General features: G+C 43.9%; 1 protein-coding gene across 1 annotated transcript in view; it reads right to left on the minus strand.

Moving 5' to 3' along the window:
- LOC111222323 (transmembrane protein 211-like) overlaps positions 1 to 24484 on the minus strand; it is a 99168-nt gene that overhangs the window by 55933 nt on the left and 18751 nt on the right. The window contains exon 2 of the mRNA XM_022746023.1: positions 15305 to 15443. Within this exon, the coding sequence (XP_022601744.1) occupies positions 15305 to 15443 (139 nt within the window). The remainder of the gene's footprint in view (positions 1 to 15304; positions 15444 to 24484) is intronic.

Below are 24484 nucleotides of genomic sequence, written 5' to 3' on the forward strand. Positions count from 1 at the left end.
CAATGACAGCCTGGTTTCTCAAACTCTGCCAAAAATATACTTTTCTGCTTCATACTTCCCGTCTCCCTGACATGCTTTAAGTAGAGAGTTGTGAGCCAGGGGAATTCCAGCCATGATGAAAAAGAGTGCAGCTAATCTCCAGTAAACAGGTTAGACCGAACAAGAGACACCTGAGAGACAAGAGAAATCAATTTAATGCACTCATCGGGGATTAAGGCTGTCAAAGAATACAGTCTGAAGTTGAAAGTGTAACACAGCAGATGGTGAGCCAACTCATCCTTGATGGCGATTCAGCCCCGCTGGACACCAGTATTCACGCCCCACTGAGGTTGTGGATTTTATCTGCCTGTTCAGTGAAGAGGGGATAATGGAGCAAAATAGCTTGCACGGATATGAGCATAGGATCTCTGTGAGTCTCCCGACAAACAAGGAACTGGTGATTATATAGAATACTCAACACCTGCATCACAAAAGAAAAAATCCATTATAACTTGTTACTAAGACTCACGTCCCTGAAGGAAAAGCGGCTGCGTTCATACGCACCTATGGCTGTTTTATCGTTTGTTTAGTTTCGATAGACCCGTCATTTGGTCGATTGCCGCCTGCTTCTTAAGATATAAACATGAGTACTGCTGAAATCTGGGATATAAACATCTCTGTGCCAGGCACACTGGGGTACACGTTTGTTCGCGTCACTCTTGGGGGGATCTGCTTGCATACCATACTGCAATATGTACAGCTGCTTACCAGGCTGGAATCCTCGTCCAATCTCAACAAGCTGCAGGCGAGGAGAAATACACAACACAACATCCACACACACACACCACTCAGCACCACCAAAAAACAGGATTGCAGACGATTTAAAATATCGCAAACAAAACGTGCAGCTGCGCTGATTTGGTTCAAATAAAATAATATTAATACTATTTCAGACACAATAACATGTAATCTGACCATCTCCTTTCCCTTTTGTGCTGCGTTTCGCTATATAGACTGGATCTTTGTTCCAGTGATTGACGTTCAGGATATTTGCCGCGCATTTCCCTACTCTAACAGTTTCTACTCTCACACACCTTTGTGTCATGTGGTGCAGAAGAAGACGAACGAAGAAGAATGCTAAACTATAGATCTGTGTCAAATCGACATAATACCATTTCTGAGGCAATGAGAAATAGTATATATACTAATAACCAAAGAATTCTATCCCAACATGTCTTTCTACGCATTCTGGATTTATGAATTTGAACACCATCTTGAACCTCACTGTATTTATGAAAACACATAGATATTGCTTGCTTCTTTATAATGAATGTGATGGGTGAATAGTTCTCAGTCATTGGAGCAGAGACCAGAGGGATGCAGAGTGAGAAAGAACATGCAGGTGAGAGCTGACAAGGTGGCACTATCGTTCTAGAAAGCGTCTAAGAGTTATACCTTCACACACCAACATGAGCATAACACATCATCAAGGATATCATTACTCTCAAAGGAACGAATGAAAAAAGATCGAGTCCTTGTATCTCACACAGAACCCGAGATATGATCTTACGTTTTAAGTTATTCTTCAAAGTGATCCATTCTCAAGGGTACGGTGCCCAAAACAGCAGCTGCTAAAAAGCTAATTCAGGCACAACTTTTAATGATGCCACGTTTTGCCAAAGTGTTGGGCTGGAATAAAGGAAAGCAGGCTGTTCAAGGTTTGGGGTCATGGGCGGTCTGCAAGCTGTAGGAGGTTTTGTCTGAGTTGTCAGACTTTGAAAACAGCCTGATTTTATTATTGGTTTAGAAATGTGGGTTTCTGCACCATTTACTCTGCTACGCGTCGGCATCTAGTTTGTAATCAGGCATGAACACTATACATCAGGACAATAAGGTGATAAGTGCACCCTGCAGGTCTAATACTAGGAGAGAACCATGTGCTTTTTAACACCAAACAGGAATTGATGTGGGAAAATTGTACCAAAAAACTTTACTGCGAAAGATATCAAATAGAGGTACTGGGTGGTTGTGGTTTGCAGCAGTCACGACCTCAGGACACAGAGGTAGAGGTTTGTTTTGGGAGAGAGTAATCTCCGCAGACATGATCCTGACACACAGAAGCACACGTGTTTGCTTGCAATAGAGGCGAGTTTGGTGAACATCTTAAGGTTTGCCCTGTGACGACCGAGTCGTTGATCCAGACAGCAAAAACTACACACAATAAGCAGAGGGCGGAAAAGAGGGTGTGGCTTGGAAGAAATATGTCTGGCAGGTGATCCCCATCTTATTCATAACTTTCACTTCCTGCCTGCAAGTGCGCTCCGTTTGACCCCACCCCCCAGAAGTCACACGGTGAGAGGAGTGAAAGACAAGAGGGGCTGGTGGGGAGAGACCAGGTATGAAGCTGTTTGGTTCCAGACTGGCGCTTCACTCCATCCGTCTTCCTGCCCCTGTCTGTCTGCTTGCTCTGTTGAAGATGCCTTCTCTTAAACAGTAATCAGAACGAGGCGAGCAAGTGATGGACGATGTGCTGGGACAGAGAGAGAGAGATGACGAAGGAGAGAGAAGGGCTAGAATCTCTCTCTATCCTCTCCACCTCTGGTGTGTGTTCTTTCTTTTGGTCTGGTTAGCAGAATTAGATCAGACAGCCTGAATGAGAGGATCCATACCCATCAGGCAGAAATCAAACTCAACAAAGAGTCCATATTGGTGGAAGCACGCATAAAAAAGACACCGTCCAAGTTAAAGGCCAAGGGGGGTGTGTGTAAGAGTTTAGTGTGTATGATGTGTGTGGTTTTTTACATGATTGCACAAGCATGATCTTTTAGTTTCATAGAGGGCCGCTGATCGGATCGTGAAGCAACACATTTGTTCTTTTACCTTTCACCTTCAACTCGTAGTTTAAGAGGTTCACGGCGGCGGAGTGGGGGGGGGGGGGGGGGCGACATATAATGAGTGAAACACAAGACAAAAATAGGCTTTTATTTTGAAACACAATCCAATGTTTCATATCATGTCCATTCATTTTCCACGCTTTGAAAATCGAACTTAAATATAGAGGCAGAAAAAAATAATATTATCTTCATGTCACATTATTTAATTACCTGATCGCTTCATTCTTTGGGCTCAGATCAAAACAACGAGTTCACCGGGCCTTGTGCTTGTATCGCGCCTCCGCCAACCCAGCCAAGTCATTGGACATAGGTCAGCATCCTCCTTCATGAAGTTTTGTGTTGAATCAATGCGCATTTTTTGCAGAACATTATGATGTCAACTGGTGAAGTTTGACCTTCCGACCTTTTGGATATAAACCAATGTCATCACTAGATACAAACTAGACATTTCTTGTTATTACAATTGTGTCATATATACCATATTAATTCTTCAGTTCATGGGCTCAAAAACTTTGTTTGTGAGAGTCACTGCGACTTTGACAACCTTTGTACACCCTTTGACCACCAAAATCTAATCAGTTCATCTTTCGAATTCAGGTTGTGCCAAATTTGAAGTTTGTTAACCCTTGAGGAGCAGATGGGGGACAAGTGTGGCTTCAGAGACATCAACCTTCATGAACGAATGTGACTGACGTTTCAGACGACACGGAAAACATGAAGCCTTCCGGTGACCAGGCTGATGCCGAACACGCCCAGGGGAAGCATTAGTCAACAGTCCTAGCACTTCGAGAATCAATTATTCCACATATTATAAATTCAACTCTATGACTGAAATATCTTCAACAGTTCTAAAAAGCTAATTAATTTAATCAAGACAGACATCAGCGCCTGAATCCATCACTGGATGGATCACATGTCACTTTCATAGTAAAACATCTTTCAACACACCTCGAGCTGCAGATCAATAACATGGGACAAGTGGATCAGCGGGTGAAAATCACTGAGGACAGAATTTCATTACAGAAAGAATGGTTGATGATAATCTAAATAGATAGAGCATGTGTGTGTGTTGTGTGTGTGTGGTTTGTGCTATGTGTTTTAGTGCTTGACGGTCTTCCTCCTGAATACTGATTTTGAGCTGAGATGTGAGATATGAGACATGCACATATCATATCCTCTTCCCAGCAGAGCCACAGATACACATTCTTCAGACCAACAACAAAAAGCTGTGTGTGTGTGTGTGTGTGTGTGTGTGTGTGTGTGGTGTTGTGTTTGTGTGTGTGTGTGTGTGGTGTGGTGTGTGTGTGTGCATATGCATGTGCTATATATAAGCCAGACAGAGCGAATATTGCCACCTGTATGTGTGTGAAACTCACTCATATGTCTATCTTGCCCGTTGGTGTGAGAAAGGGTGTGTTTGATTTTAACGTTGAGAGCACCAACTGTATGTGGCGGCTCTGGGGGGGTCAGTACAGGCCCGTGTTGTGTGTGTGTGTGTGTGTGTGTGTGTGTGTGTGTGTGTGTGTGTGTGTGTGTGTGTGTGTGTGTGTGTGTGTGTGTGTGTGTGTGTGTGTGTGTGTGTGTGTGTGTCAAGGGCATGCACCTGTGAGTACATCTTTTTCATAATCATGTAGAGGTATGTCAGAAATGTTTGAAACTTACTCATTGTTCATCAAAATACACACACACACACACACACACACACACACACACACACACACACACCTGTGGTCTGAGGGGCAGACAGACGTGTCTCACCTTCACATGCTGAACATGTGTAAACAGTGAGAGCAGCTGTGTGTAGCACATCAGCACCACATATAAGACTGAGTGATGCAGAGTTCACAGTGTTAAATGTAAAGAGTAGTATTAAATGGGCTTAACGCATTTGGGGGAAACGTTCTGCTCTTTAAGTGAAACTACGATCAGTCAGCAGGAGGAGCAAACCCTCCTTCCATAGATAAGTAAGTACGTACAACAGTATGAACACAAACAACACAACAGCATCTAGAGCTCACTGAAGAGCTCTGGGTTTTCTAGAGCAGGTTTTGCTTCTCTCCCTCAATGACGGAGCAATAAACTTTGTCCTGCTTTTGCTGCTGGTCTGATACTGACCACCGTCCTCATTGCTCTTCCAACAGCCTCACTGAATCTCCCTGATATCTGCTTCTTATCCAGCGGACTCTGAATGCACCGTCTGTCCCTCACCGCTGATGTACATGTGAGAGAAGCTTCCCTCTGCAGACACTTGAAAGCTCAGACTTGAGCGGGATGCACCGCTGTTCTTCCCTTTTCATGTGTGCAGACCTGCAGGATCAGCAGCTGCACGCACAGAGAAAATAGTCCCTGCTGGTTCAAAACAGTACAGTATTTTTCTGTCGTCTTTTGTGCACGTTTTATCAGCGTCGTGCACAGAACTACCAGAAATTGGTGCATTTAAAATATGATTGCTTACCCTTTAGCTGTAGAGCTTTCGGCCTCAAACTACTGTCAACATGACATTTAAAGAAATACTTTTTAACCTCACACAGAGTCATAGCTGTTTCCCCGTTTTCACCTTTTATGCTAAGCTAAACTGACCAGTTGCTAACCTAATGTTTAATGAAGAGACATAAGAGTGGTATTGATCTTCTCATCTAACTCTCAGCAAGAAAGCAAATAAGCCTGTTTCCCAAAATCCCTTTTCCTGTAGAGGATCATTTAGAGTGTTGTTTTCTCCCTGCGTGGCGGTGAAGGTGTCAGCGGACAGATTCTGATAAAACCTTCAAGACGTGGAATTTCTCGAGTTGAAATCTGTTTCATCCCTGTTTTTTCTCGACATACAGAGTGTGTACAGGAATTCACAATTCAAGGTTTGTCAGCATACATGCATGTACACACCTACACACCATCCTCAGATGCAGCATTTTTAATTCACTTAGCAGAGCAACACATTCACTTATTCATTCATGCAAATGAGAAAGTCATAAACACAAGCAAAGCAATAGCAATTGAGCAGCACGGTCTAATCAATCACGGTCTGTGTGTGTGTGTGTGTGTGTGTGTGTGTGTGTGTGTGTGTGTGTGTGTGTGTGTGTGTGTGTGACAGGTAGCCTTCATATTGCCAACAAAAACATATTCCCAACAACACAGATGGCACAAACAGAAACACGACAGCACGGGACAAGCTTTCACTCATCACCACGCACTCAGGAGAAGCCTCTGAGCAGAGGATCAATCACTGAGAGCGAGGGGAGAGGATGAAATGACAAAAGAGAAATGAAACTGAAAGGAAAGCTCGCATAAACACACACACACACACACACACACACACGCTCATCCAAGTGTGTGTGTTTACAGCTGAGGGCCCAGTGTGGAGCACTAAAACAGCTGCAATCCAACAGACACAGACACAACAATGAGTCATCCAGGCTGTTGTTCTCATCACAGGCACTAGTGGGAATTCCTGGAAGACACACACACATACACACACACACACACACACACACACACACACACACACACACACACACACACACAGCCAGCATGACTGTGACAAGAAACCATCTACATCTGTTGATATTCAGTAACACCTAGTTAAACAGGCGGGGCACACACCTGAGTGTTAGCACAGGTGCACACAGCTCCAGCCAACAGTTGTGTTCACTGTGCAGTCAGACTTTTAAGACTTGAGTTATGACCAGGACTGTCAGGTCACAACAAACAGCAAAGTTTACAACAAAATCACAGCAATCAGTGGATTCAGCCACGAGGGTAAAATAATGTAAATTTTTCATGTTCTGTGAACTTTGAACTGTACTTTTGTGCTACTGACCAATAGCAAGCCGTCTTGACAGCGCGACCTTTGACGGAATAGAGAGCCAACGTCCAAAATCAATATTTATTTATGTATTTTGATTTATTTAATATATCAGAGTAAAAACTGTTCAACAAACGAGAAATGGTTAGCAGACAAATGCGTTGAGAGATTTATTTCCCCTCTTCATTAACCTTTTATTGAACAGCTGTGGCAGCTATTGTGACTGACAGGCGCTCGCCCGGCGAGTTAGCAGTTAGCTCGCCAGCTACAGCAGCTCGCCAGCTGACCCTGTGAGAAGTGCATCAACAAGCTTCTGGCACCACCTGTTTTGCGTTGTGACCTCTGCTTACGTCTCTATTTTGCTGGATTCAAGTGAACCTCAGATATTGTTTTATCAAAAATCATTTAAGACACAAAAAAGGAAGAGAAAAATCCCCACCAACATGCAGAGCCTCCTCTGTGAAGCCCGGGTGAAGACATGCAGAGCAACGCCAAGGAGGAAACGTAGACAACAGCAGATCAGGCAATGGATTTCATTCATTTCCAAGTGTCAAATATTTATAACACAAAGATATTTACAAATTACACTGTTGTCTTAAAACTGAAGATCACAACATTAAGTCACAGGTTTCCCACAAACAGCAGATTCTCATTTCTGCAGTAAAGGAAGGAAACAGCCCTTAAGTGCTGGATCTGGTTTCCACCTCATCATCTCTGCTTTAAGTCGCAAAATGAAAAAAGCAGAGAGGCCTTCAGAGGTGGAGGACTCATGCAATATGCATAGCCACTGGTTCTTTGAGTGTGTGTGTGTGTGTGTGTGTGTGTGTGTGTGTGTGTGTGTGTGTGAGGGTTTTCATGCCAGAATGATGGAGGAGCAGGAAGAGACAGGAGAGGAATAAGAAGCAGCCGAACATGTTTTGGACCCTGGGCTGGTTCTTCTCCGTCTGACAGAAGTGAGCGGACGGAGTCGATCCACCAGAACAAATATAAAGAACTAAAAAAATAAAGTGCCACGATTCCCACTCCTCTCCTCTCAACCTGCCACTGTTCATCTTCCTCCTCTCCTCCGTATGTCAACATGTCATTTGTTGCTTGCGAAGGCGAAACCACACGCTAGGACAGTTTCAGTGTGTGTGTGTGTGTGTGTGTGTGTGTGTGTGTGTGTGTGTGTGTGTGTGTGTTACAAATGAGTATGCAGAAGCAGAGATAATCAAAGGCTTTCCAGCATATACAGAAGATAAGGAAGGTTAATTAATATTGTAAAGAACATGAATATCAGAGGGGAAATCTGTGAAACACACACTGCTATTCTTGCCTCTTCACATTTGATGATGAGGAAAATATCAAAGCGCAGATGCACTTTCAAAAGGCAACATTAAAGACAGATTTTTTAAAAAACTGTTGATCTCAGACGTCTATATGAGAGCTCTCCAGTGAATTAAAAGAAAATGGATGAATTGGACAGGATGAAAGTTCAGTCTTAATTACAGCCCGGCTCTCACTGACTGGTGGACCAATTACTGTGGTTTTTTTGTGGGTAATGTATCAGTGAGTGAGCAGAGCCGAGCGCCGCTGTGCTCATAATTACAGTGAGACATCAGATTTGACCAATGACCAAGCTTAGCATACACAAATACACAAACAAACACACACAGGCTTTGATTCATAAGTAGACATTAGGCTCCGTTTATCCATTTGGGAACATTTGCAAAAATGAAAGATGCTGTAATACAGCAGCAAAACATGTTCATGAATGAATCAAACTTGTCGTATGTTTGTAAATGCTTTGTCAAGTTTGCAGATGAAGTGGCTGCGTCGTGTTTCTCCAGTAAATATTAATGATTCTCTGTAAATCTGCTCCCGTCCTATTTAATTAATGAGATCTGTAAAAGTGGAGCAGAAACCCAAAGAAAATGTTCAGATTCCTGTGTGTGTGTGTGTGTGTGTGTGTGTGTAGGAGGCAGCGATGGTGAGATGTGACCAATCACATTACTGTCAACAGCAAGAGCAAAATGCAGCTCTGATTATACAAAAGTGACACAGACACACACACACACACACACAGTCAGCTCTGATTGACAGGACGCACATCTGTGATTAATGTCTATTGTCAGCTCGCTGTGAGCCGCAGGTGAAGAGGTTACAATGTCGGCATCACACTGCACCTAAACTGGGTCACGTTCTGTCAGACACACACACACACACACACACACACACACAAAGCACAGCAGGCTCTGGTGTGTCGAAGCTGATCGACTTCTCTGTCTGTGAATTCTTTGGGAGATCAGTGTGATTCGGTGCTGAACAAGTTCTCCCTGTAAAAACGTACTTGTGAGGTGTGCGGGAGCCCGCAGCCGGCCGATTCATGATGAAACAGAATGAAATATCAGTGATCGACAAAAAAAAAAAAAAACAAGCAAAAGGAGGTTTGGGGCTCTGATTGCAGTAAAGATGTGCTTGTGGGGAATACTCTGCGAGGCGGAGAGGAGTTAAGAGAAACGGATGAAAGAAAAAAATCAGATGGAAGATGGAGGAATGACGGGTCAGAAAAAGGAGCATTGATTCACTGAAAAGTTTAAAACTGGACAGAAACGGCTGCATCGTGGCCCGCAGGCAGCTGGAAGGAGTTCAAAGATGGCAGAGATAATCAAACAATGTTTTGGTGATGTTTGCTCTCTAAGAAAAGTTCTCTTGCTCGGCCCGACACTCTATTCAAGGCAGAACTCTCAGAATACTAATGGTGATATGAATAATGGTCCAATCATCCTCCCTGATGAAAGAAGTGTAATTTAATTGTCGGAGGGACACGTTCTGCCGCTCTAATCCAGCCTGATAAGGAAAATGTATTCATCTGTATCGGAGAGATGATTGACAGCTGGCACAGGTACCACACGGGCTCCGGCGGCGACAGCAGCACTGGAATAACACAGCAGGTGCTTTGATCAAAGCAACTTCCTATTTTCATCGCCAAGCTTCGGAGGACATGTGCACAGCAGCTTTGCCCAAGGGAACGCTGACACAGCAGGCCGGGCTTCCTCAGCATCAGCACAATGAAACTGGATGTGAGAGAGTATATGTGGGCGAGGGAGCACACATACACAGCAACACAAACTCCCTCTCCTTCCCCAAGCAGCCGGGGTCGGGATGAAAACACTGAAGGACTCTGTGATGAGGATGCAGATAAGAGGGCACAGTTTCAGAGGGTTGCACAGGGGGAATCTACAAAGGGAAATATTCACAGGGTTGGATGGAGTTCAGCTCCAAATTAGAAACCTTCTTAAGCCAAAAGTTGCTGCACCGTGCAAACGATAACATTCCTTCGCAGAATCGTTTCATTCATTCTGCTACGACTGTAAAATTGGTTCATTCGGTGCCAAGAGCAGCCGAAGTGTCACGGCTCTGATTTAAATACGGTCCTGAGGCTAAAACTAAATATCTGCAGATACCAGAAGAATGGACTAGCTGTTACAAGAGGCTAGTTTGTGCCCTCTAGCAGCTAACCCTACCTCTCAACACTCAAAACCATACATCAAATATTTCTCTAAATCAGTGGTTCCCAATATGTGGGTCAGGACCCGCCGAGGGTCACAAAATACAAATGTTTTTAGACAATTCTCTGTGAAACACTGGATGTTTTATCTCTTGACCTTTGTAACAACAGCCATGCAAGCAGCTCTGTGAGGCTGCACTTCAGCTAAATGCTAACGTCAGGATGTTTACGTGCTTACGGTGACAATGCTAAAATGCTAAAGTTCTGTCGGTATATTCGCCATGTTCACCTTCTTATTTCAAATTAGCAAAATGTTAACATCCCCATCCCTGGAGACATGCTGCTAATTATTCAAATTATCAAATGTCAAAAGATGAAAGATAAAGACAACTGCCCACGGTTCATAGAAATCATTTGATGATTTTTCTTTGTTTTGAAGGTAAGAAGCCAAAAGAGTTAGGAGGTTGAAAATATTACAATAGTTGGCAGCTTTCCCCAAACATGTTGAGGTCTACGTCACTTCATAAGGCTTTATTCAAAGCACCACTCCCTTTATGATAAAATAACATAACCGGCTTTTCAACCAGGAAAACATTTACATAATTCAGTTATCTAAAGCTACAACACCATAAAACATTATTTAAAAATGTTTCTTCAATTATCTGGTTGTGCTTTCAGTTTGGGAAACTGTAGCACTCTTTACTGAATGTGTGACATCTTGAAGTTCAAGCAGTACAATAGGATCTTTCCATCTTGGCAAAAACAAGAACATTTTCATGCTGCAGCACATTACATTTCTTAAATTGTTATAACACAAATTACTCCCGGACCGTGAGGAGTTACATACTTCTCATATGTTAACAGTTCTGCCAAATTCTGCGCTCAAAGTGAAGCAGGATTTCATGTGTGGTTCCCTATTTATTGCTGAGTGCCATTCCTCTCCTTTTATCTCTCCATGTAACAATGAAAAACCTCAAGCTGCTGCTGCTGCTGCTGCTGCTGCTGCTGCTGCTGCTGCTGCTTCAGAAGGAGCAACACAAACATCTCTGACTGTACAGGTAAAAAAAAAAAAAAACACTAAAAGGTTCATATTTCTTTCAAGAGCAGAAAAACAGACCTTCAGGCGGATCCCTTTCAAGTCCTCAACCCATGAAACTCCCGCAGAACCACTTAAAAACATCTTTCTGAACTGGAACACCACTCACTCGTAGTCAAATCAATAAAAAAAGAGAAAACAACAGGCAATCAATGCGGCAAATAAAAACATTCAGGATAATTTCATGTAAGCACACGACGTAAATGATCTCTATATGTTGATATGACTGTAACCCTGCAGGAAAACAGCTTTAGATTAAGCGTGTATGTGCAGTGGGTGCTTGTGCGCTCAGCAGAGTGTGACATGTTTTCCAGCCCCGAACAGATAACTGCACTGTGAGAATCTGCCTGAGCGTTGTTGCACAGTGAAACCCCAGGGTGGTCTTCAGCTGCTTCTGTCAGCGGATGAGTCTCAGAAATAAACTGAAATTACCAGCAAGAAGGAAGGTAGTAAAGTTGCTGCAACTCTGAGCAGATGGAACATTAGCAACGCAGAAAATAAAATAAACTTAAATTTACGCGTCTGTGTGGATGTCCTCTCTCCCCGCACACACAGTACACGCCGCCTGACCAAAGAGCCGTCCAACCCGATAGATCCTGACCACTGAGAAGAACAGGCCGATGAAATATGCATTACAGAGGAAAAAGCTCGCCGCCTTAGCACACAGAAATGTTCAGCCTCCCTCTCTCTGAGCGTAAAACATTGATGGCGGCAGGCGCAGCAGCTAACCCACTGGATGGAGTGCCGAGCTGAACCGGCGGAGGCTCTGCAAGTTCACATCTAATTCTGGACTTCCCCCATGGGACCGCTGGGCTGAGAAAGGAAGGAGCCGGGCAGGTTTATCTCGAAAAAAGGCTTTTCCTGGTTCGACCCGGCCCTCGGCTGTGTGTGAGCGCCTGTGTGTTTATAGAGCAAGACATGACAGGATTGTTAATATGTGAGGTCATAAGGCTGCACGCTTCTGCTACTAAGAGGACGTGCAAACATTCCTGGTTGTTCCTCCTACGATCTCGCCGTGTAACAGTGATACAGCAGATGTCGTCGTAAAAGGAAAACAGCCCGTGTCTGTCCTGGAGGAGGCTGAACATGGCCACTGTCTACAGGAGGAATTAAAATGATTCAGCCTCTGGTTAACGCCGTCGTGAGTCTTAGTTATGGGTGCAGATTCTCTGTGTGAATAATGTCCACATATTGTTAGTGAGGAGTGTGCAGATGTTTGGAGAAGGCACCGCCTGCTTTAACTTTAATTAACTCTAAATGGTGATAGTGGGAAATGACATAATACCCCAGCATCAGGCAGAGACAGAGTGTGCACGAGGTAAATTTGCAACAGACTGAACATGCACATGGACATACTATATACAAACACACTTACATTACTGCAATTTTAAATCTTATCACTAATCATCGTCAAATATGCAACATATACTTTACAGTGAAGTGAACTTAAAACAAACTGTTATTGCATATTCATAGATTCATTGTTTTGCAATGTTATTTTCATTTCTAACTATCTAATTTAAGTGTTTTGTGAAAAATAATAATAATAGATTGTCATTACGTCACTGATGTGGAGGAGATGTTGAACCAGTGACTAGTTGAGTCCTACAGGATGTAATGTAGCACATGACTTTGGTTTATTGTCCAACGTCATCAAAAGTGCAACAGACTAAAGTCATGAACTCCACAACTGTAATTAAGCTTCATGTCTAATAAAATAAAAATTGTATCTTTTCATCTACTGCCACTTTTTCATGTGACGAGCTACATGATAGAAATAACAAGTTTAACGAGTTTTTTGCATTGCCATTAAATAAACTCATCCTTCCCTTCATATCTGACATCTCATTGGTTTACCTTGCATCGCGTCTTCCTTCAGTCGTCAGAAGAAAACTCTCAAAACACTTAAACCCTGAGCTTTTCCCTCGACGTTACATATTCTTATCTTATTCTAATCTTCAACCTCATAGTAATGATCAGCAAAATGCTAACCTCTGTTTTATCATTTTCATCTTCTCAATGACTTTTATCCCTCATGAGTAACACAACATCACACACACACACACACACACACACACACATACAGACGTCTCCTTTGCCTGTCAGATACTGTAGAAAACATGGGGATCAAAACAGGCATCACTTCTATCTGCAAAGGGAAAGTTGACAAGCAGCGTCTCGTCAGCAGTTCATTTCTCCCAATCTGCTAGAAAACACAAATCTTCAAAAACAACACTGATAGTATGCACACCACAAAGAAAACCATTGTTCTTAATCTGCTTGTTTCAGTTTATCAGCTCACTTTGATATCACCCTCTCAACACACACGCACACACACACGCACACGCACACACAGACGTACTTACAATGCTGGGGAAAACAAACACTCTTCTGATCTACCCTCCTCAGGGCTTTGTGGGCTCTCTGTGAAACCTCTGTCTATCTAGACAAGAGTCGACCTGGAAACGGAACAAAGGCCCGGTTCCTCACTTCGCATTGTTATTTAGCAAAGTCTGTCGCAATGAAAGACACAATAAACAAGGATTTAGCACATTGATGCACACACACAGACAGACACACACACACACACACACACACACACACACACACTCACAAAAAGAGGCTCTGCTTTGCCACAAACTCCTTCTCATCTTCCCAAAGCAACATTGATCTGATCCTGGAGTCAGACAGAGAAGTATGAGCGTCTGGCTGTAAGCAATAAGTACCACTTCAAACACAACATTAACCAGGCCCTGTGAAAGTTCCAGCTCTGCCAATAAAGATTTAACCTGCTCAATGAATTCAGCCTCTAATTACGCTTAGTTAAATGCCACATGCAGAGATTTAAATTAGCTCCTCAATATTCTCAAGGATAGAGGCTACGTAATTGCTGCTGATGCTAAATAAATGAGAGAGGGGGGAAAAAAATAACAATTAAGGGTTTGCGGATCAGTTGATCTGAAGAACGGAGTGTGCAGATGAAGAGGCTTCAGACTTACTAAGTCAAAACGGTATGCTAGAAGGTCAGCGCTGGAAGGGCTTCAGAAAAGACCTGCAGCTATGCTAGCAGCTCTATGAGGCTGTGCAATGCTAATATCAGCATGCTAACATGCTCACAATGGCAATGCTAGGTACAATGTTTACCAAGTTCACCAATTTAGATTGGTGTGTTAGCATGCTAATATTTGCTGATTAGCACTTAACACAAAGTACAAGTGAGACTCTTGAGAAGCTCACTAATGCTGCAGGAATTTATTCCATGAAAAATTACATTTTGGATGTATTAGTTCAAGAGGCTTGCTAATTAAGAAAAGACTTAAGACTTGTACACAGTATTACATCTTATTTTTCTTATTTCATCAGTGAAAATATTCGGTAAAAGCACAATAGGAACTGGCTTTCGCAAGAAAAGACTGTATGTTGCTGTAAGTGAAGCGCACATGAAGCATCCTCTCATATAGCGACAGTAAAATGCTGCACATTTGTACCAAATGCCATTACAATGGTCCGATGCACAAGGCGGGAGAGTGAAGGCCGGCACTGAGCAGTGACATGAGCTGTGCTGCATTATGGGGTTTTTAAAGCCTAACCACTGACAAGACCGCACTTTGTTTACGAGACTTCTTCTCTGTTGGAGTGAAAGCAGCGGCCTGATAAGCCACATGTAGCCCTGAACCAATGACCTGTGTTAAGGAGGCGTAATTGTCTTTTTACAGCAGGCTCTAAATCTATCCTCGCCTTCCCTTCACCAATTCACCCCTACAAGTGCCATGCAGGCTCCGGTTGCCTAGCAGCAATGGTATTTGAGCTGTTTCTTTTGTTTCTCCTTTTTTTTTGTTTGACTGATGGGTAACAAAGTCAGCTCCTCTTTTTTTACAGTTCTGGTAACAGGCAGCACTATCAGCGCTTGTTGCACAGCAGCCATGATGGTGAAAGATAGTGAAGGATGTCGAGTTACTGAAATGATATATTTTAAACCGTTGCAGGACTTTATCTTATCTACTATGAGTGTGTGCAAGCTGCTGTGTCTTCACATCTGTACCGACCTGCAGCCATCTGCATGTATCCAGCCAGGGTGCAGATCCTCCTCTCACATCCTCCGCTGGGCAGGAAGATGGTGATGATGGCCAACAGGGAGCTGACAGCCAGCAGAGCACAGCCGCCAGAACACAGCACTGCACTGGTCTGAGGAAGAAACACACACACACACACACACACACACACACACACAACAATTTAATTTCAGCTCCATTTATTCACTAAAATAGACCGAGCACAGCACTGATTGACAACAGCTCCACATCAGTTCCTTCTTCTGTGGATAGCTGCTGTCATGTAGCCGCAGACAAATGTACATATTTACCCTCCTTTGACCCCCCCCAAACCCAAAAGTGTGTGTTTTGGTCAGGTCAGGTTTTATAATCTCACAGCCAACCCTGCTAACAAGTTAATGGCTATCTCAGCTGGAAAACAGCACTGCATGGCCAAACAACAGGCCACTGTCCCTTTTCATTACATCTTCGCTTAATCACACACACACACACACACACGCTGCGAGCAAGAGGAGCAAAACACAGGCAGGGGAAGGACTTGAACAAGTGACAAGATTCATTCACAGTTTTCCTGTTTGTATGAATGTATCCATACTGGTAATCTGAACAAGCAGGCGGCTTATTTAATTCACCAGCTGTGAGGAAGTTTGGTTCTTTGTACGACGTCCTGTCAGAGCTTTGGCTGGATTTTCACTCTCATCAGAGCTAAGCTGCCCTGTTGCTCTGCTCTTGCAAAGACTCCTGGGAAAGTGCGCATTCCTGGACAAGTGGCAGCTGAGTTTGAAAGTATGTGAGAGAGTGTGTGTGTGTGGGTGTGTGTGTGTGTGTGTGTGTGCGTGCGTGCGCGCGCGTGCGTGTGTGTGTTTCCCACAACCTGTGTGCCTCTGTGGCGCTGTTTGATCTGCACAGCCTCTCAAACCGGCTTTCCAGGTTCAATAAAGCTGCCACACATCCTCCTCGACGCATTTTAAAATGTGTGTGTCCCGGACTAAGAGCAACACAGCAACGCAGTCAGAAAACAGCGCCACATCGGTGATTAGCATGCAGGGGGGGGGGCGATCGGAGAGAGATGTCTAACATGCACGAGGGAATTACAGCCCTAAAACACGTGTCATTATGCATGTCCCTGACGTGACTGACGTGAACGGAGGGAGGATGAAAGCAGAGCGATTTCCATGCCTGACAGAAGATTTAATTAGCTGGTTGGGGGTTGTTTGGTAAAGGGGGGGGGGGAATATTCAAGTGTCGTGATGTTGGAGGCAATGACTAATGATTATTCTTTTGACCTTTATTTGTCCAGGTTTGCTGAACGTGTGTGTTCTTCATGTAACAGCTCACACACAGTCACATCTGGGTGACACGTCGGCTCGTTGAGAACTGCTGGGAGCAGAGTGCCTTGCACAAGGGCACCTTAACTATAACAATTAAGCGAGGAAAGAACATGTGCAGAATAAGAACAACTCCTATAGGTTTCATTTGACTTCATTTCCACCTCAAACGTCATCAGTATTCAGCACAGAGATCCTCGGCACTCAGCAGTGCACAGTCTGGTCACATTTGTCATGGCTTCAGTGTGAGACAACAGACAGAGAAACTCTTGGGGACAACACCGTAGTGCAACTCAGCTTCAAGCCACGAAATCGGCACAGCTCTAGAGATGACAGTGCTGCTCAGTCACTTTATGTCCAGTCTGAAATATCTCAACTACTATGGGATGGAGGGCGGCACGGTGGAGCAGTGGTTAGCAGAATGAGAAGGTTCTGGGTTCGAAACCCGGGTCTGGGGCCTTTCTGTGTGGAGTCTGCATATTCTGTCATGTGCCTGCGTGGGTTCCCTCTGGGTTCTCCGGCTTCCTCCCGCAGTCCAAAGACATGTACGTTAGGTTAGAGCTCAGTGTGAGAGCGTGAGTGGTTGTTTGTCTCCAGGTATCAGCCCTGTGATAGACTGGCCACCTGATGAGCAGTATAACTAATGGATGGATGGACTATGGGAATTTAGTTTTTATGTTTCTCCAGAGTGTCATTTTATTTCTGCCTGCTCTCCGTACACCACACCTGCTATCAGGTATCAGCACACACATCCAAGGTGTGAATGGAGTTTGGTGTAAAACAGTGAAGTTGTTTTCAGCTGGACAATAATTAGATAGCAGAAAGAGCTGATTCCTAACTTTATTTTTCGACACGGATAACAATACGTCCTTCCCTTGTTTTGAATGTGGAGAAGACGCAGCGACGCACTTGAAGATAGAAAAAGCCATTAACTTCTGTGCTCTTTGTTCTCCCGTCTCTCCTGCTGGAATGATATTCATGTATGCACAGGAATGTCTCCTCTCTCTCCGCAGCTTGATCTTGGCGTGCCTCGTGGGCTCCCAGTGTGCATCCTACCTCCCACCCCGCTGTTCTCATTTCACTGTGACACATTAAAGGTACATCAAGTCTCCTATAGGGGAGGGGAGGGGAGGGGAGGGGAAGGGGGGGGGGTTCTTATTAAGGTTTTACTTTAACTAAACAATAAAATAAACGTTGTAATGTTGTGGTCAGCTGAATTCAGTTCCGATGTTGATGATTAGCATAAAAATGAAGATTGCTGTAATTGGTTGTAAATCTAAATATGTCCATATAAGCTGTAAATCCATCTGCAACTTGTGTATTCTGTCTATTTTTTCAGTCTCTTAATTATCTGAGAGCAGTAATACATTTATACACATGACATTTTCTGCATGCCATTTAGACACAGCCCCAGAGACTAATAAAGGCTATTGGAGCCCTACACAGCTATTTTTACAGAAAACAACCAACATTTCAATTCACGGTGTCTCAATTAATCAGCTCCCGGCAGTGTGTGTGTGTGTGTGTGTGTGTGTGTGTGTGTGTGTGTGTGTGCGTGCGTATGTGTGTGTGAACTCATAATCATCACACGTTTTACTTACAAACAATACAGAAAAGATTTCTGAGGCCTTTTTTCCTCGACTGTATTTGTGTTTCTCTGAGCGCAAGTTAATTTAAAAAAACAGCACTGGTCCTTTCAGTGATTCTTCCTAAACAGATTGTAATTATGTGGAAATAAGTGGTTGAGAAAAAAACCACTTTTATTCCAGCAGGAGGCAGAAAGAGACGGACTGACTTGTCTTCATCTCTTAGAAAGGTAATCCTCTCAGGATATTGTGACTTCAGGTGCACTGAGGCACAAAGACACAACTTTTACAACACAATCATAATTAATACAGGGAACTGGCAGACTTGACCCACAACCACCATTTAATCCCACGGCAGTAAGTGAGTGGCCTGGAGCCGTCGTTAATATGACCATACAAGTGTTACAACGCTGATAAAACTAAAGGCTACAGGCAGTGCTGCACATGTTACACTGCCCGGCTCCGTCATAAAGAAACTTTATTGGTTTCTCACAATAAATGGTCCACAACCTGAGCCTGATGGAGACCAATAACCACACCAACACAAAAAAACCTGCATCCAGCTGCTTTGAGTAATAATGGGCCAGTCTGAAGGAGACTCTTTGATTTCCAATTACATTAAGGAAGTCGGGGATTACACTGCACGGGCCAATGAAATTTCATTGTCTCCTCAATTGGGAGTTACAAGATGGAGATGGCAAGGCATGTCTCATTAAACGCACTTTGCCTTTCCAAGCTCAGACAGAAGGGCTAAATGTTTCAGCAGGGCTGTGGAAAATGGAGGGTTTCTGCTCTTCAGAAGTGCCAGGAAGAGGAGACAGTTAATGCGCAGCACCGGCCCTTGACAGAAATAACCCCACCACTTTACAATCCAATGGCTCGCTTTTATGGAGGACAAGAGGTGAGGCGAGAGCACTGCAGATCCGTGGATAGGCAGACATGACGCGTTTGCCTTATTGCTAGATGGCTCTTTCAGTGCGTGCGTGCGTGCGCTTTAGTGTACGCTGTTAATGTGGACAGGTATGTCATGTGCACGCAACTGCTGTCTCATCCTCTCTCTCTCTCCGTGCGCTCGCCTCAGCCCTCCCATCACTGATCAGCATTCAGCAGCGCGAGAGCCCAGTGGTCACACTAAAGCATCAGCCTTGACATGTTCTGCCTCTAGAAGCCCATTAGCAGCGTAACACAGCTTCCCAGAATATCCCTGAGCCACCAGAGGTGTTTCTGCTCCATCCACACACACACACACACACACACGAGGAATCAGCTGAGATTTCATCTGTCCACTCGTCTTTCTGTGAGCTGCCCCCATTCCTCTGCTTTGTCTCATAACTTCACCGTCTCTCAGAGGAATCCTGACGATCCTGACAAACAGAACACTAATACCATAAAAAACCTCCCCCCTCCTTCTATATTAATGTGCTGAATAACGACTTCCTCATCGATCTTCACTGGGAGGAGACTGGGAGAGGGAGTGTCGTAAGGATAAGTGTGTGTATGTACGTGTGATGGTCCTCTGACGAAGCTGTGTGTACAGAGTGAATACGAGATGGAGAGGAGATAAGGGGGAGAGGGGAGGGAGATTAATCACCTGACAAGTGGATGGAGTGTCCATTTGTGCCTCGGGGACGGGCTGCAGATAGGATGTGACATTCAGGAGCACTTGGGAGGACATGGGAGCGCTCGTTGTTCCCACTCCAACACACACACACACACACACACACACACACACAGGGACGCACAGCGGAGTCACTTCACGTCAGCATATAAACACTTCTAAAGGTTCAAAATCATGGTCATCATGGTCAAACTGGACTTCCTGGATCACAGCACCTGCAGCGACACGGCTCCTGCTGTTTTAACACAGAGCTGAAAGCCAGATGAGTTTAGTGAGTTAGCATGCTAACAGTTGCAATTTTAATATTATATCAATTTAAATTCTGACCTGATTATGACACTGGAGATTCACCAGAGTCCTTCGGCTCCATCCTCTGCAGATCATGAATATCCACATATAATTTCATAGCAATCCGACCAACATTTATTGATGTATTACAGTTTGGACCAAAGTGGGGGACCGACCACCAAGCCAAAATTAACATGCCTGCAGCTACGCCACTAGCAGGGCTGAAAACCACTTTCTGAATCACTGGGATTGTAACAAATGAAGAGCTGGGAGGAGAAAACTTCACCCACAACCCACAACCCCACAGACATACATCTCCCAGGTATCCTATAGGTTTTCAACATGTAGTGACACAGGGAATTATGACATCTATCCTTCTCAGAAATAAGAGAAAAAATTTTGTGAATGTTTTTGTACCTTGCTAGTAAATGTGTTTATTCTTTGTGATGAAGCTGTAAGTCAAAATCTTATGTCATTTTCTGCCTTCAAACTGCCTCCATAATTTGTTCTTCAGGAACACAAGAGAATCCACCCTCTGAGAGATGTGTTTCTCCAAACAGAAAAAGACATTTCGGTGTCCTTACAAGACAGATTTACCGCGCTTTGACAATCTTTCATCCTGCTGTTGCATCTTTGCAAGAAAGAAACACCTCACACACACTTTCAGTCCTTCACAAAGTTACAGTGGCTGACAAGCAGCAACACATCTTTTGTGATATATCCACTGTATGCGCTCTCAGTAGTTTGTCTGAAGTTCACGTTTACTGGATTCTTCTCCGCACAAACAGCTCCTGTATTTCCAAGACAACAACCTTCGACCTTCAACCTGCAGCATCTTCCAGCAACTTACAGCAACTTTGGGTCGGACGGGAAAACTCCTGTGACTTCCTGAGATTATGCGATGAGGTGCAGCACATGAGGTCAAGTGCCAGCCTTAATGTCATTATGTGGTGGGAGATGTGAAGAATTTTTATCAAAGTAATGACATCAAAATGAATAATTTACAAATGTAATACTTAAATAATTTAGGACCTGTGCTCTAAGGGACTGCTTTTTGCATTTCAGCACATTTTTGAACCAGTGTCTGAGAAAGCAAACTTTGTGCATTAATCTCAGCATATGGGCTGATGTACTGAAGCTACTTTGACCTCATGTTACCTTTATCCCTGAGGATACACATCCTACACAACCTGGAGTAGTTTCAAGATTTTTTGCTGGATTTGTTTATTGAGTTCCACTAAATATTCTTTTATTGTGTCAGCGTCAATTATCTTTGCCCAATAAGAGCCAAGTCACACAGTAAGACTAGACGGCCCCTCACTGTCAGCAGAGGTCCAGTGTTTCCTCCCAGGGACCCACACAGGACGCTCCCCGCAGCAAAGTAACGCTTTAATGTGGTGTGAAGTCTTCGGTGTCATGTTAAATGAAAACACGGTGAGAATCTCTCCAACGGACAAGACTGTCGCTTCTTTCACAGCCGAATGACCTGGGAGGAATGTCCTATATGAGCCCATGCAGGAAGCACATCAGAGAGAAGGAAACACACACACACACACACACACACACACACACCTTCATACTTCGCTTCACAGGCGTGTGCTATATGAGGTGTGGAGGGATGTTTGGTTTGGATCCCAGGCAGGAAGTTGGTTCAGAGTTTGCGGAGGCTGCAGGAACGCCACCGCAAACCTGTCGTTTCTGTTCTTACTCCAGCTTCTGTCTGACGGACTGTGTTTACCAACCAAACATTCTGTGTGTTTCTGGTTTAAGAGTAAATTACAGCTTTTTTGAGCACTGAGAGAAGGTAGAGGTGTAGTCCACCCAGCAGTCAGCGGCTGCAGGTAACACACCTCGTCATGTCAGTGATGCATGAAAAAGCATGTATTTGATTGCAGCGCGTTAATCAGGAACGCAGTCATCTCACCGACAAATCAAAACAGCCCGGTAACACCAGAGGAGATGGTTTGCATATCTCTCCATTACTGACGCTGGAGAACACAGTTTGCAGCGCTGATGAGAGGAATATCACAGAATATCACAGCCATCCGTCAGAATTATTCATCAAACCAAAAATACTCGTTTCTGACCCAAATGTTTCTTCAACAGTTCATCAAGTTTCTGAAAAGTTGAATAAATGAAGGTCGTTTCATGGCCATCGCTGGATCAGGCAGTGAAATGGCCACTATATGTAGAATTACCCCATTAAAGGATGAAGACTTGTTTTGTCAGTTGTAAAAAAACAACCTAAAAATACAACCTACTGGACAAGCCAGTATTTTACTGTTTAATGTATGAAATCTGTGACACTGAATAAAATATCTGTGTCAAGTCAATTTGATTTAATTTGTGCTCGGCCATTCTGTGTATTGTTGAAAATGTCCCTTCACATTCACTGACACAGACCGGTCAGCTGTCACTGTGCACAGTCAGTAATGAGTCAGTTCATTATTGAAACATCTTGTAATCCATAGTAACAGGGTAAGCCCCGCCCCTTCATTGAGCTTGGATGTTGATTTTTTGATGCCATGTTGAAGGTTTTAGCTCCTTTGTGAACGTGTCCAAATCTAGGTTTAAGAAAATGTTCTAATCACACTGCGCTCACACGGTCCATATTCCCAAATAAAAGTGTGTTTAATCAAACTGCTTCAGAGTAATTAACACAGAAAACCTGGGGCCAGGTGAAATTATTCCAGAATAAGAGAAACACTGAAACTGCCATTCAATAACAAAGTTCTGCCCCCGTGTCCTAACCCTAACAGGTCAATCTGGCCGTGCCAACAGCGCTGCAGTGGAGCTGGCCTGGTTCCAGTTTGTCCAGAGCTGCAGGCAGCTGCCTCGCTGCCAGGCCGCTAACCGCCACCTGCACCACCTGCACCACCTGCACCACCTGCACCACCTGCACCACCTGCACCACCTGCAGACCTGCGGGACTTCACTTCTGGGCTGCGGAGTGATGAATAAACCCAAATAATTGTTGACCAATGAGCTATGTCGCCATGAACCTGCCGCTCAGTAACTGTGTTCACTCTGACAGCAGCCAACGTAATGTCTCCTATATGAATGGTCATATACTATAAACCAGTAAAATATGAGTCTGAATGAAGACGGCTGAGGATCGGCATGTGCGCGCTGTGGCGCCGTAAATAACTTCACATTGTTCCTAGCAGCCAGATTCTAATATAAATTTTAGTCTTTATCACTTTCCTATTGTTCTGAACTAATTCCATCCCCACATCCTCAGTTGTAATTTTCAGGATATATTCAGCTTTAGCATCACTGAAATTCCCCCATAGGACGCATTAAAGTTTATTTATTTGACCTTCTCAGCTTTGAACACAATGAAATGCGCAGCCAACAATATTAATAATAATATACAGGACATGCAGTAACATTATACGTGATGGGCCGCTCATCAGTGATGTTCAAAGGTAAAAATTGCAGAATAAATGTTTCCACACTAACAAAAGAGAAAATGAGAGCAAAGATTACCCCGGAGAGAAATAACTGGAGCTTTCTGCACAGTCAAAGCCATTATGTTCCACCATGTTCTCCATTTTCAAAAAAAGACGATTAGAAAAAGATTTATTTCAATCTATGACTAGACGTTGTATGAATATAAACTGCCTGAGGTACCTGCCAACCTGCCAAAAAAAAAAAAAACTCAGTGAGGCTCCCAGAACTGCTGGAGAAAGACATAAACCACAGCTCTAGTTTCACATCAGCTGCGGCGCAGGAAGAGGAAATAGATGCATGCTGGTTTCATCCCAAAGGAGAATCATCTTTATGAAACCCTCAGGTAGAGCGGCACAGACTGTGACTCATATACAGGAGGCTGTTGTGGAGGGCTACAGGACGCTGAGGAAAGCTGCTATTTTAGGCACATTGTGCTGAGAAAAATGCCTCCTGTTTAAAAACTACACACACCGCACTGCAGTCACACCCATTCATATCAAAAGAAACACTGGAAGTTAAAAGAAACTTTACGCCACTTAAACTAAATTCCCTCTTTGATTCACTGATGATGATGATGATGATGATGAGGAGGAGGAGGAGGAGGAGGATGATGATGACAATGGATCCTCTTTATGGTTTCATCAAGAGCTGCATGACAAGTGATCAAGTGTCCATCTGGCATTGCTAAGCACCACCTGCCACACACACACACATTGCAGCACTACATGGCTGTGTTTTCCTACAGTGCAGTGATCACAGCAGCAGACACTCACACACACTTCACATAGCTGTGGATACGATCTCCTACACCCTGATCATTACACCTCCTCCTGCTGCCGTGTGCCTCCACACAGGGGGGGGGGGGGGCAGAGCATCCAAATAGCAAGAAGCAACACAGAAG

Source organism: Seriola dumerili, unplaced genomic scaffold (assembly GCF_002260705.1).
Source record: "Seriola dumerili isolate Sdu_G_001 unplaced genomic scaffold, Sdu_1.0 BDQW01000091.1, whole genome shotgun sequence".
Taxonomy (NCBI): Eukaryota; Metazoa; Chordata; class Actinopteri; order Carangiformes; family Carangidae; genus Seriola; species Seriola dumerili.